General features: G+C 34.0%; 1 protein-coding gene across 4 annotated transcripts in view; it reads left to right on the top strand.

The window, feature by feature from the left end:
- Positions 1 to 13,180, top strand: part of GRID2 (glutamate ionotropic receptor delta type subunit 2) — a 1,513,029-nt gene that overhangs the window by 819,505 nt on the left and 680,344 nt on the right. For all 4 annotated transcript variants that reach the window (XM_082728077.1, XM_082728076.1, XM_082728074.1 and 1 more), the window contains one exon: positions 3,455 to 3,660. In XM_082728077.1, coding sequence (XP_082584203.1) covers positions 3,455 to 3,660 — 206 coding nt within the window. The remainder of the gene's footprint in view (positions 1 to 3,454; positions 3,661 to 13,180) is intronic.

Below are 13,180 nucleotides of genomic sequence, written 5' to 3'. Positions count from 1 at the left end.
CGTAATAATAGAAGATATCTCCCCATCTTCAGGTGAGGTGATTAACAACTTTAATGCTACCAGGAGCATTAATTCCTCTTTGCTGAATAATTTATAGGTTCCAGGCATTAGGATTTGGGCATCTTTGGAAGGTCACTATTCTGCCTACTTCAAGTTTTTTTATAGTGTCCAGGAAAGAAAGTCATTTTTTCTCTAATCTTATGTTTAATAACATAAAGAGGCTTCCACCCCTCGCTGTTATAGAATTATCTGGTCAGTAGAATTAATAATCACTAGAATTACTGAACTGAAACTGCCATTTAACTTTCTGTTATTAATAAATAGCACTTAGTCACACCCACAGGCCTGGAAGTTCCTTGAAGTTAGGCATACTCTCTTGTCTCTTTTGTTCCTGTGACTTTAATTTTTACTTCTTGTTAAGTAATGGACACACAGATGAGGTGGCTGAATAATTGTGATGGTTAATTATGTTCATGAATTAATAAAACCAGAGGTCCACTCTCTCGTTTAGTGACTGTTCCACAGAGCAGCTAATAGCATGATTCAAATTCTTCTCATATTAAACTGACCAATTCTGCATATTCTGGATGTGTAGTGTTATTCTTAAACAAACAAAGCTATTATTATTTAATTCATGCATTCTGAGAGTCTAAAACATTATGCTTGCTATTTTGGGGTAGCTACCCAACAGTAAATTTTAGGCAGTTATGTTCTATAGGTGTGGAAAGGGGTGGTCCCTTAACAAGTTATTATGTACTATTATTAACAATAATAACAACAACCATGTGTTAGACCCTACACTGGATTTTGCACACATACACACACATGGACACCCTCATTAATCTGATCTTTGAAGACATCTATAAAATAAATATTTCCTCATTTACAGACCAAAAAACAAAATTTTGAAAATTTTGTGTCACATCATCTAGGCAGTGTTAACCAGAGTTCCAGACTAAGGAAGCAAAGGTATAGCTTGTTTTCCACTTAGATCCTCCACTTAAAACTTTCAGTAGATTAAAATTGGATTTAGGATGAAATCAGAACTTCTTTCTGTGTCTTACTGGGAACCACATAATCTGACCCTCCCTCTCCATTTATGTCTGCCTCATTCCACTCTCCCCTCAGTAACGTAGCTGCACCCAGACAGGAATCCTTTAGGTTCCTGCAATAGACTCTTTGCTGCCTTGGGACATTTTCCATGCGGTCATCTTCATTTCTTACTTCTTTGCCTGGGTAATGACATCTCATCTTTCAGATCCGTTTAAGTATCAGTTTCCTAGAGAAACCTCCCTTGGGTATTACAACTAAAATACATCTCCAACTAAAATACATAATCACCCCATCATTATCTACCAGAGCACCCTTATTGTTTCTGTCCAAGCACTTAGTGTGATTTGTATTTATTAGTTTGCATGCTCACTGTGTATCTCAGTGTGGGGAAGGGTGTTCCTGTTGTATTCCTTGCACACAGCATTATGTATCTGTATTCAGTAAATACCTTGTGGAATATTTTTTTTCTTTTTTTTTAAAGTTAAGATATGAAATTACACCAGAATATTATATCTGTGAACAGAAGATTTCCTAGAATGTTAATGATCTGGAGCCTTAAGCTTTGGTCACAAAATATATTTCAAGATAGTTCTTGTACTGTTTGTCTTATATTTAGCTACCCATTTAAGTGCTTCAATATAAAGAAACGGCAACTACTTACCATTCAAAATCAAGGATCTGCTTTTATAAAGACATAGTGGTTCTGGGGTGGGGCCTAGTCTTCTATGTTTTTAATCAGATTCACAGATGATTCTGATTTATACCAAAGTTTAAGAATACCTGTTGAGTGTGTTTATAGTCCTGTTATAGGTCTACCCGTCTCTAACATTTTGTTTAATCCATGCTTGAGTATTCTATACCCTCAGGTACTCTCTGACTTGGATATTTAATAAGGACATAATTACTGATTAATATGTTATTTCTGATTTTGCATTTCTTGTTCTACTGTAGATGAGAGCTTTGTTCTTTTAAGCTGCTATCATTCTGACATCCTGGTTTTTAATATAATTGGGGATAAGAAATACAGGGTAGAATTCATACAGTTATTTATTTTAAGAGTTTGAGATTCACAAGATAACATATACTATTTATAGAATTGTTTTAAAATAAAGCCAATCATAAAAAGAAACCAAAGTTCTTTTTATTAATTTGTAACTCTGCAAATACAAACTTTTATTGTGAGCAAATAGCTTCCAAATTTGTGACCATTTGTTTTCTTATTCTGTGGGCTTATACATTGCTTTTAATTGGTAATATAATGAAAAACACATGAACTAATTATTGCCCTTGAAAAGCAAATTTTACATAAATGTAGTTCTGTACAATTGGGATTTTTGATATATAGTCCATTCATAGTAAGTAACCTGCAATCCTTATTACTTCCTATCTTTCACCAGTTTTTTCCATTTAAACATTTTATGCCATGGATATATATAGAAAAATATGGTTTATTGTATAGTAAAAACAAATCTTATATATTAAGATTATATTGTGGCAGATACATCTTCAATCATATTTTTCAATGTTCAGATCCCTCCTTCTATTAACAGCCCATGCTTACTTGGAAGAACTATTTGTAACATTTCAGACACTTATTATTACTTTACTATACATCAAAGTACAATCTGTAAACCCTTCATGTAGACTGGATTTTATCCTTTTTATTTAAATATGAAATAGAGATAGTTTTCTGTTTTTTTTTAACTTAAATGCAATTAGTCCACATACACTTGGCTGTATGATGTTGTTGCCCATTTTGAGAAACATTAGTAATTTTGATTTAGATTCATCTGCCGTTAACGATATTCATATTTTTTAAAAGATTTTTATTTATTTGACAGACAGATCACAAGTAGGCAGAGAGGCAGGCAGAGAGAGAGAGGAGGAAGCAGGCTCCCCACTTAGCAGAGAGCCCGATGTGGGGCTCGATCTAAGGACCCTGGGATCATGACCTCAGCCAAAGGCAGAGGCTTTAACACACTGAGCCAACCAGGTGCCCCTGATATTCATATTTTACCTAAAGTTACATCACTCTTTAATGCTGAGCAAAATAACAAATGTACTTTCTTTATCTCACATCTATTTTAGACACGTGAGAGTCCTCTTCAACTATTTCCCTCTAGTCTGTCCTAAGAGTTTTTTAGAGGTGAGATAATTTAAAGTGCTCAATGGAGAGAAACAAATCCATTTAAAGAATAATAATAATTCTTACATTTTTTATGTAACCACATTAACTTGTACTATGCCTAAAATATATTTGAGAGTTCTAACAGCTACTCAATTAGTAGTTTTAAATAGCTTACAATGCTGAACAATAAACTGCCTTTTGGTGTGAGCGAAATAGCTCTTATTTCCCTTCTCTGCTCTAATTCACATTTTGATGGGCTTTTGATGTTCCTAGATATCCGTGGAATACAGGAGTTTTTGGACAAGGTGTCTCAGCAGGGAATGGATGTTGCATTGCAGAAAGTAGAAAACAACATCAATAAAATGATCACCACTCTCTTTGACACCTTGAGAATAGAGGAATTGAATCGCTATCGAGACACTCTTAGGCGAGCCATCCTTGTTATGAATCCTGCTACAGCCAAATCTTTCATTACTGAGGTAAGTAAAAATTGTCATCGGGTTGGGGCAGGGTTAAAAAAATGAAATGCTCATAGTTGGTTGAAAATTAAGAGCAGTCTAGAATTAACTACATGACTGTCATTAGCACTAATGGAGGGTAGCACACCGAATTCCTTGTTTGTTGCATTCATACTGAGCAAAATTTTCACACATCCTACACAGTTAACTGCTGGGAATGTTTGTATTTATATATTTAAGCACATAGCCACGATGACTTTAAGAAATGTCATGGGAGTTTCAAAGTGTTGTTGACCCTGAATGACTTTAACACGTTCAAGAATAAAACCACAAACGCACAATTCTCCAACCAATCCTTAAATTTTTGCAAGTTAGAATTTTACCTCTGAGGAAAGATAAACTTGAACCAGGCTATTATTGCCTGAACATGATTACTTTTACAAAAACAAAGAGCAGATTTACTTCTGTTCTGTGAACTCTGTACCAAGATGAATAACTCAAACTGTCTGAAACTCTCTGCAAAGGGATGACCGTTGTACATTTTATGATGCTGCATCTTCAAAATTTTAATTGTATCTGTTCATTTGGCTAGAAACCCCAAAAGTTTGTAAAAACACAATTAAACTTTTTAATGATTGGTGTAACATCTTTATGTTCTAAAATGTTTAACTAGTGCCTTGACAGGATTATTGTCATTTGCCTTACTTCAAGTTTTTAATTCTGTATAGTGCTAGAATTGGTCATGACATTACATACATTCACATGGGTTTTATTATTAGTGTTTTTAATTTTGGTGACTTTATTTGACTAATACTTTTTCCCTCACTTCTCTAGTGAGCTTTCTTTAGCTCCCAAAGTACTGCTATAAAGCCTCCAAATTAGGAATGTGTTAGAAATTCTTTGACATTCTACAACCTAATTGGTATTAAGGAACTGAAACAGAAGAAACTAAGAAGAATACAACTAAGAAGAATAAAACTTTTGGAAAACTATCAATAATGCCATTTTTTAAACATTTTAATAGACAACTTCGTTATGCATTAATGGACAAATACAGAACGTTGAGATTTTCTAATCTAGCAAATTACTCAGAGAGTCTCTTTGAACAACTAGATTTTTTCCACAATAGAAAGAATATTTCCAATTTTACAGGAGTTGGGTCTTTTCATCAAGAAATTCAAAATCTGCTGAAAATTTTAAGGTTAATACTCAAAGACATATAACATAAATTGGAATCTTAAAATTATAATAAGTGAGGTTTGACACATCTCGGGTCGTCGTTGGTTGGGGATTGTAGAGATCAGAGAAGGCTTCATTGAGAAGGCTCATTTGAACTGTACTTATCATCATGAGTAGGAATTCATGAGAGCAGTGTGGAATGCAACAGATAAATACAAGTCCGTCCCAGCCACTTTCTGGTTATGTGGGGTTGGCAAATTACCCAACACTTCTAAGCCTCTGTTTTACATTCAATCAAATGAGAATAATATATTGATTTCAACTTTATTAAATTTGTAATGTAATGAGACATCCCGTGATACGCCTTAAATGGGAGAGAGGAAGGTGCTCCTAGTAAGTACTTCAGACATGTTAATTTCTAGGTCATTTTTTCTAGCATATAGCACATGCCTGACCATAGCAGATGCTCAAAAAATACTTGGTGAACTGAAAAGAGTATCAAGATGTGGAAAGACACTGTCCTTGACTGTGTGCTCAGAATAGAGCAAGTAGTTTTGTATAGAGTTGAAGTAGGACATGTGAAAAAGAGAAGTGACACACTATGTAGCACAGGATGTAAACCAGATGGCCAAGTCCATGAGTGCCAGGTAACGACTTGTGTATATTTACTAAACAGTCAGAAGAAATGGACTGAGAAGAGGGACAAGATGACCCTGTCCCTTTTGCCAAGTCATGATCTTGACTTGTATTCTAACCATGGCCCTTTATCCTTGACTCTGAAGATTGATACCTATAATACTCTGTTTCCACCTTTGTTCCCAAACATACAAAATCTGTTTTTGTGAGTTTCCTGAGGCTTCTCTTCCTTCCTCTACCCAGACACCACTTTTTCTCCCACTCATTTGTCTTTCACAATCACTCATTTTATGTCTCCGAACTGTACTAAGTATATTCTACGGTCTCAAACAGTGACGTAGGAATGACAGAAATAATGTGAATCCACTGCCTTCCCTATCCTAAGCTAGCTGTTTTCTCTGACCTGCATAATGGTTCCCATTTCCAGTTGACTGTTTTCAAATATCTCTCCCCTTTCTTCTGCTCTCCCATGGGATCTAGAAGACATTTCCCACTTAGGAAATAGACTGATCCCTCAATACCAAAAACAATTAATTCAAAAGGCAGACAAGGATTTACATGGCACACAGCACCAAAGTTCTGGAGATGCAAAGAATAGATTTTGTATATATGTTTATGAGTGGTCTTTATTCTAGGATGACAATGCCAGCACTAGTTTCCCAAGCTTATCCCAGATGGTGTACTTGGTTTTTATAGACGAGAATCCTGCTATCTATCATCTATCTATCATCTATCTATGTGTGTTTGTGTGTGTATATCCAAATATATATATGAATGTCAGCTTTTAAGGACATTTTGCATGAGCCAGTATGTGAGAAGGTCTTTGTGAAAATCAGTGTGTATTTAACTTGAATCAGTCCTCTTTATTCACTGATTCTGTATTTGCGAATTCGCCTACTCACTGAGATTTATTTGTAGCTTGAAAATCAATACTAGGGATGTTTTCACAAGCCATTCACAGAAATGTTCAGAGCTGTGAAAAATGTGAGTTGCCTGACAGCCCATATTGCCAGCGAAGGTTGAACAAAGCTGTGCTCTGCTTTCTTGTTTCAGTTCTCATACTGTAAACAAATGTCCTTTTTGCAGTCTATTTCATGCTCCTTTTTTGCATTTTTTGTGCCATTTATTGGTGATTCCACTGTTTAAAATGGCCTCCAAGTTTAGTGCTAAAGTGCTGTCCTTAACTGAGCCCATATGTCCTATTGAGAAAATACCTGTTTGATAAGGTCCATTCAAGCATGAGAACCCCTGGCCATGAGTTCAACGTTAATGAATCAACATATTATTGTTTGAGTGTTTGTGCTGGCCCCCTCCAAATCCATATGTTGAAATTCTGTGTCCCTTATGATGGTTTCAGTGGGTGGGGACTTTGGGAGCTGCTGAAATCCTGAGGATGGAGTCTTCCTAAATAAGATCAGTGCTATTCTAAATGCTAAAAAGAACCCTGCAGAGCTCTCCAGTGCCTTCCACCAAGTAAAAATACAACAAGGAGCCTGCAGCAAAAAGAGGGCCTTCTTTTGCATGGCGCAACCACGCTGGTACCTGACTGAACTACCAGCCTCCAGCACTGTGAGAAATAGATTTTTGCTTTTAATAAGCTACCCAATCTGTGGTTTTTTGTTACAGCAGCTCAAATGGACTATAATTATGGTTAATAAATGTTATGTATAAATATATATGTGTGTGTGTATATATTTATACATAACATTTATTAACCAGATGTACAATATGTATTAAGTGTATAGACATTGTATATAAATTTAAATATCTTCAAATAGAGACATAAATAAACCCAGAGGCTTATAGGAACCAAACCCTGCAGTTCCCCTAGGAGCAGTGGTTCAGCATTTATTAATTCAGTGTTCTCAGGAAATTTACAGAACATAACTACTGGGAATGATAAGAAGTGTCTCGGCTCCCGTACTTTTCAGCTCTCATCTCATTCCTGCCCTCCATTGGGCTTGGCATTTGTCAAGTATCAAAATTTCTAGGGCTCAGCAGAGGACAGGGCTCTCTGCTGCTGCCCCCTATGACAATAACTAGTCTGTGGCTTCTTCTACCAAGTATCATCAAATACCACTACTTCAACTGCTTTTCTTTTCTCAGTAATTTACTTAGAAATACTTTTCTGATGGTCTTTTCCCTTTTTCCTCATGGTCATTTTATGAAGGGTTTAGGGGGTAATCCTTTTAACCTTTTGAGTTGGAAGCTCCAATGTGTTCTTTCAGATTTTTAGAGGTTAAAACTAAACAAACACAAGGTACTTTAAGAACCATTGTTACACTTTTTAAGAAACAGTATCTTGAATCATGACATTTAGATTCGGAACATGGAATATTTATTTCCCAATTCCACATTTAAGTTGAAAAAACTAAAGGTCTCTCTAGATCCTATCAATATTGTTCTCTAGCTCCCTCCAGCAATGTTTACCATCCTTGCAGCTAGTGCTGAGTGTGGATGGTAAGGGACACTCACATTTTGAAAATAGTAAAGTTTTCAGTGGGTCAAAGGGGTACATGATTGTCCGATCCTAAGAGAAGTATTTGTAGAAATAACTTACCAAGGATTATATGATGGATAGCAAAGCATATGAAGCTAGAAAGAAACTGGTGGATTGGGATAAAAGGAATGATAGAGGAATTAAAAGTTATAACGAGGGCAGAGACTGGTTCAGTAAGGACCGAAGAGAGGGAGAGAGGGCGAGAGGGAAATTCTAGCCAAAGAAAGGGGATAACAGAACTCTCACTTTTACTGCTTCCTACAAATTATAAGTGGGCACAGAAAGTTGTTGAAATATTCAAAGGAAAAATTAACCTTAAAGTCAAAAGAATGAGTTTTAAAAAGAAATTGCTCACTTAGCATTGTCATTTAATTGCGAACGGGAAAAATGGGCATATCAATTCTGTTTGCATCTTTTTTTCTGTCTCTGGAGCAATTATGTGGCACTGAGTTAATTATGCTCCCTTTGAAGTCTTAGAAATTTAATACATTACATGTCTACAGTTAGTGTTCCACCTCTCATTCAAGAGTTTCAAAGCTTTAAGAAAAATACTGCTGCTATGTGCAGCTGAGTAAATCAACCTGCTGTGATAGCGGTAGAAAATTGTTATCACAATGTACCTGTTAGTGTCCTTGAAATTAATATGGTGAATTAGAAGTGCTTACATGTTTGATTTAAATATGGATTGGGATGATATCTTGAAAAACAACTTTTTTTTTTTAATATATAGGATAGATTGGCATTAGAAACTACATAAGTTATTTCCTCTCTAGAAGGTATACAATAATCTTATATAAATTAGAACTCTTTGTCATGGCTTTTAGTTTTCAGGTTTGATAAGAAAATCACTTCTTTGAAAACAGGAAGTTTTATTGCTTATATGGTAATGAATATCATTTCCTATTTGCATTTTTTCAAGTTTTCAGAAAGGAACCCCACTTACATGAAATCCTTTTATACTGCAATGAGAGAAATATATTATCTCTTGTTCCTTAAACATACTTTATGAAATAGTTTTCATTTCATTGTACTATATTCCAGAGAACTTTGATCTTGCCAGACAACTTAAAGGCAAAGTTACTTATTTCAAATATATAAGCAGCTTGCCAGAAATAAGACTTTAGGAAGGGTTAGGAAACAAGTGAAGATATTTTTCTCAAAGGATATAGCGAGATTCCCAGTAATCAAAAGGTACTCTGAATATTCAAATTACTGTGATCAGTTTTTAATAGCTATTTAAATAAGTTGATATTTTACCAAACAAGAAATTATTTGGAGACATTATGCAATGTGCAGTTTTTAAGATGATACCAATATAATGACATTTGAAAAAGGAACTTACAATGGTATTTTTTTTTCCAAAATGTATCCACTGCATGAAAGTGTCTACTACTACTGTGCTCAAGATGACTGCTATATATTTTTTCAAGTAAACCCTATATTGAAATATAACATAGACCTCTCTGAATTCTACCCATTCAGTTTTCCTTCCCTTTTGCTATGGTCTCTGATCAAAAACTAATACTGTACTATATGTCAGCTAATTGAACATAATAAAAAATATATTAAATACAAAATAAATAAAATAAAACTATTTTAATATTTAAAAAGAGAAATATAACATACACAAGAAGAGTGCACATAAGTGTGTAACTCAACAAATTTCCATGCAACCAGTGTCCAGGTTAAGAAATAGTACATGATTGGTACTTGCAGTTTTCCTTCCTGTGTACCACTCTGTTATAACCCCCTGAAGGATAGCCATTATCTTTACTTTTAGCACAGTAAACTAATTGTTATTAATTTTAATCTGTTCCTAAATAGAATCACACTGTATATGTTTTGTCTGCTTTCTATTGGTCAACATTATATTTATGAGATTCATCCATATTGAAACACGTAGGCAAAGTTCATTCATTTTGATTGCTTCAAAGTCTTTAATTGTATGAATACACCACAGTTAATATAATTTATTTTTATTTATTTTATTGTATTCATTTATTTAAAATATTTTAAGTAAATAAATTACTATTTAATTTATTTTATGTAATATAATTTATTTAGGTTTTTTTTCGATTTTTGCCTATTACAAATAGTCGTTTTATGCATGTATTTTTGTATATGCATATATTTTTACTGGACGTATACTTAGGAATGGAATTGCTAACTGAAGAGTCATATGTAAGGAACGTCATTTATTAAAGCTAGATGACACAGCCAGTTTTCCAAAGTATTTACAGCCATTTGGATTTCTATTTATAACAAGTGAAAGTATTTCAATTTTCCATTCTTTTACCAACACTTTTTTTTTCTGTCTTCATCATTTTATTTATCCTTATGGAAATGTATTAGATTTAGCTTTTGTTTTTAGTTTGCATTTTTCTGATGGAGTTTTTTGGTGTATTTTCTAACTTTTTTTGGATATTTTATTTTATGGAGTGCACATTCAGGTCATTTTTCTCCCCCACCCATAATTTGTAGAAATTTTATATGTATTTTGGTTAAGAGTTTATTGCCAAATGAATATATTTTAAATACTTTCTCCATTATTTGTCTTTTCACTTCATAAACAAAGAATTTTGATGAACGTAAAATTTTATTTGTAATGTAGTCCAAGTTATTAATTTGTTTTCTTTATAATTAATATTTTTTGTCTTTTTTATTTGTTTTTAAAGAAATCTCCTCTTCTAAGGCATGAAGACATACTCTTATGGCTTTTATTTTTGGTTTTGTTTTTTAGAATTTTTGTTTTATCATTTGCATTTAAATCTGAAGTTCATCTGGAATTGATTTTGCTTTATGTGGTGGATGGTAGAGATAGATACATTTACCCTCCACATGGTGTCTGTTATTCGTTTCAACCATAAGACCAGTTGACCTATGGTTCAACATAGGACCATAATTCAGTGCCTGAATTATGTTGGGAAGGAAGAATTTCCTGTGCACTTCAAGGTCCTTCTAGCTGGACTAAGAATCAAATTGACATGAAACAGATTAACAGGAGAAAATCAAATTTCATTTTGTACATACAGTGAATTCACACAAAGATTAAATTCCAAAGACAGTCACTAAAATGAGGTAATATGTCATCCTGAATTAAGGAGAAGAGAATAGGGGTCTGAGACTTCAAAGGAAAGACACGTGATTCACAGGAAGAGTAAATATTTGCTAAACAAATGTTTGCTGGGCTATTTAGAAACAATGGAACATAAAGGATTTTGATTAAAGAGGCCTTGCTGGGCCCCTCCCTATCATACTTAGTTCATATCATAATGTTGTTATCTGTGGTGATAGCTCTCTTCCTGGAGTAGGTCCTCTATCTAAATTCTTTTAAGCAGTTGTAGGCGAATGGGAGTAAAGAGCTTTTCCTGACTCCACTGGGTTTTGATTGTTTTTATCTCAAAATAATCTTCATGCCAAAGCAACATATTTCAGGGGGACCTGTCCCAAACCCCTTCAATGGAAAGGAATTTAGAGGTTCTTACCATCAATGAATGAAATGGGAGCTCATTAGCGTGTTTGAAAGTATAGGGTTATTATTCCTGTATGATATCTTGTATCTTTGTCAAATATATATTTTTTCTCTCTAACATGAAGCACATGACTTTAGGAAAAAATACAGGGTTATATTGATGATTTCATTGTTATCATGGGAGACATGATGAAAAAAAGTTAATAATTCTGGATTTTACAATAAAAGTTATAATTCTTTCCAAGGACCCAGTAGACATGGGTTATCAAGTAGCAGCTAGTGGCCAGTCGCTAAAAAATTCAACTCATTCATATGTTTTTTTATGTTGTCATGGAATTTTAAAAGAAAAAAGAATTTTAATTTCACTTGACTAAAACAACCAAAGCTTCTAACAGGCGCCACTTCATTCATGACTTAATTTATTTTTCTTGTACCACGGTTATCAGTTATTGAACTGTTCTCAAATCTGAGTTTTTTGCTTTAGCTTTAGTTTTTTGCTTTGCTTTAGTATTGTATTGAACTTGAAAGGCAGTTCTGTTACCAGTCAACCTACAGCTTTGGGTTTTTTTTTTTTTCTTTTAATGAGAAAACCTCAAATTTATTTTACTTTCCACCTGACCAAAATCATATATGACAGCTCTTGCTTCTGTTAATGAGCCCCAAAGGAGCATCAGACTTTGCTTTTCTGGCTGGAGCTCTGTTTAACTTTTATAAAGTTCCCCTGAAAAAGGGAACTCAGCAGGGAATTAGGTTCCAATGAATTCAATCTCGTAGTAAGACAGATCCAACTCACTTCTCTTCTGTGACTGCTAACTTGGGGTACAGATATTGGTCAGTTTGCTACGAACTTCTACTAGTCTAAAAATCTTTTAACAATTTTTGCCTTTGCAACATCTAATTTGTTAGTTTTCTTTCTCTGTTAGCTTTTCAAATGGGTGCAACATTTTCATTCTATTCTCTTTATTGAAACAAAATAAAATAAATATCTGAACATTATTGAGGGTTGTACTCTTAACTGAAAAATAAAATCACAATTGCTTCAATCTTTAAAACAAGGGCATTGAAGTCCTTCCTTCATCCATTATTCATTTATTCATTTATTTAAACAATATGTTTAAAGTTATTCTGTGCAAGGCATTGTGGGAAGTGTTGCTAGGAATATAGTCATGAATGATACAGGATTCCGGACCCTAAAGAATATACTGACTAATAAGAAAAATGTTGTCGATATAAAATCTACAGAATATTAAAACCACAAGAAAGAAAACAGTTAAGTTACTCTCTTCAACCTCCAAAAGGAATTGAAAAGAAAACAAAGTAACTATCTAAAACTTGATCACATAAAGTTGCAAATAATGTATAAGAATATCTATATCTAGAAGTAAACCAAAACTTTATTTGTTATGGGACAACTGAGAAGTCTTGGCTACTTCAAGAAATTCTTAAGCATAACTTGCTATGTAGCTTTATCAAAGCAAGTTTAGAATTTGAATAAATCCAAGAGTAACTGTCCTGCCATGAATTTACATGGAAAAACAAACAGCCACAAAGGGATTAATTAGAATAGACCTCATGTTAAATTTGAGGATTAGAATTCAGCAGTGTTTGTCCATTACTGCCTAGAGAAGTTACGTATCAGACCTGGAAGGCAAGGACATGCCAACATATAAAGGTATTCTCTGAAGTATGCCTGGCACAGTTGATCAGCCCTTACCATAGTCTGAGTGAAATAGTTTTCAAAATCATGCACCTCC

Source organism: Mustela nivalis (assembly GCF_964662115.1).
Source record: "Mustela nivalis genome assembly, chromosome: 4".
In the NCBI taxonomy this organism is placed as follows: domain Eukaryota; kingdom Metazoa; phylum Chordata; class Mammalia; order Carnivora; family Mustelidae; genus Mustela; species Mustela nivalis.
This window is presented reverse-complemented; position numbering and strand designations above follow the sequence as displayed.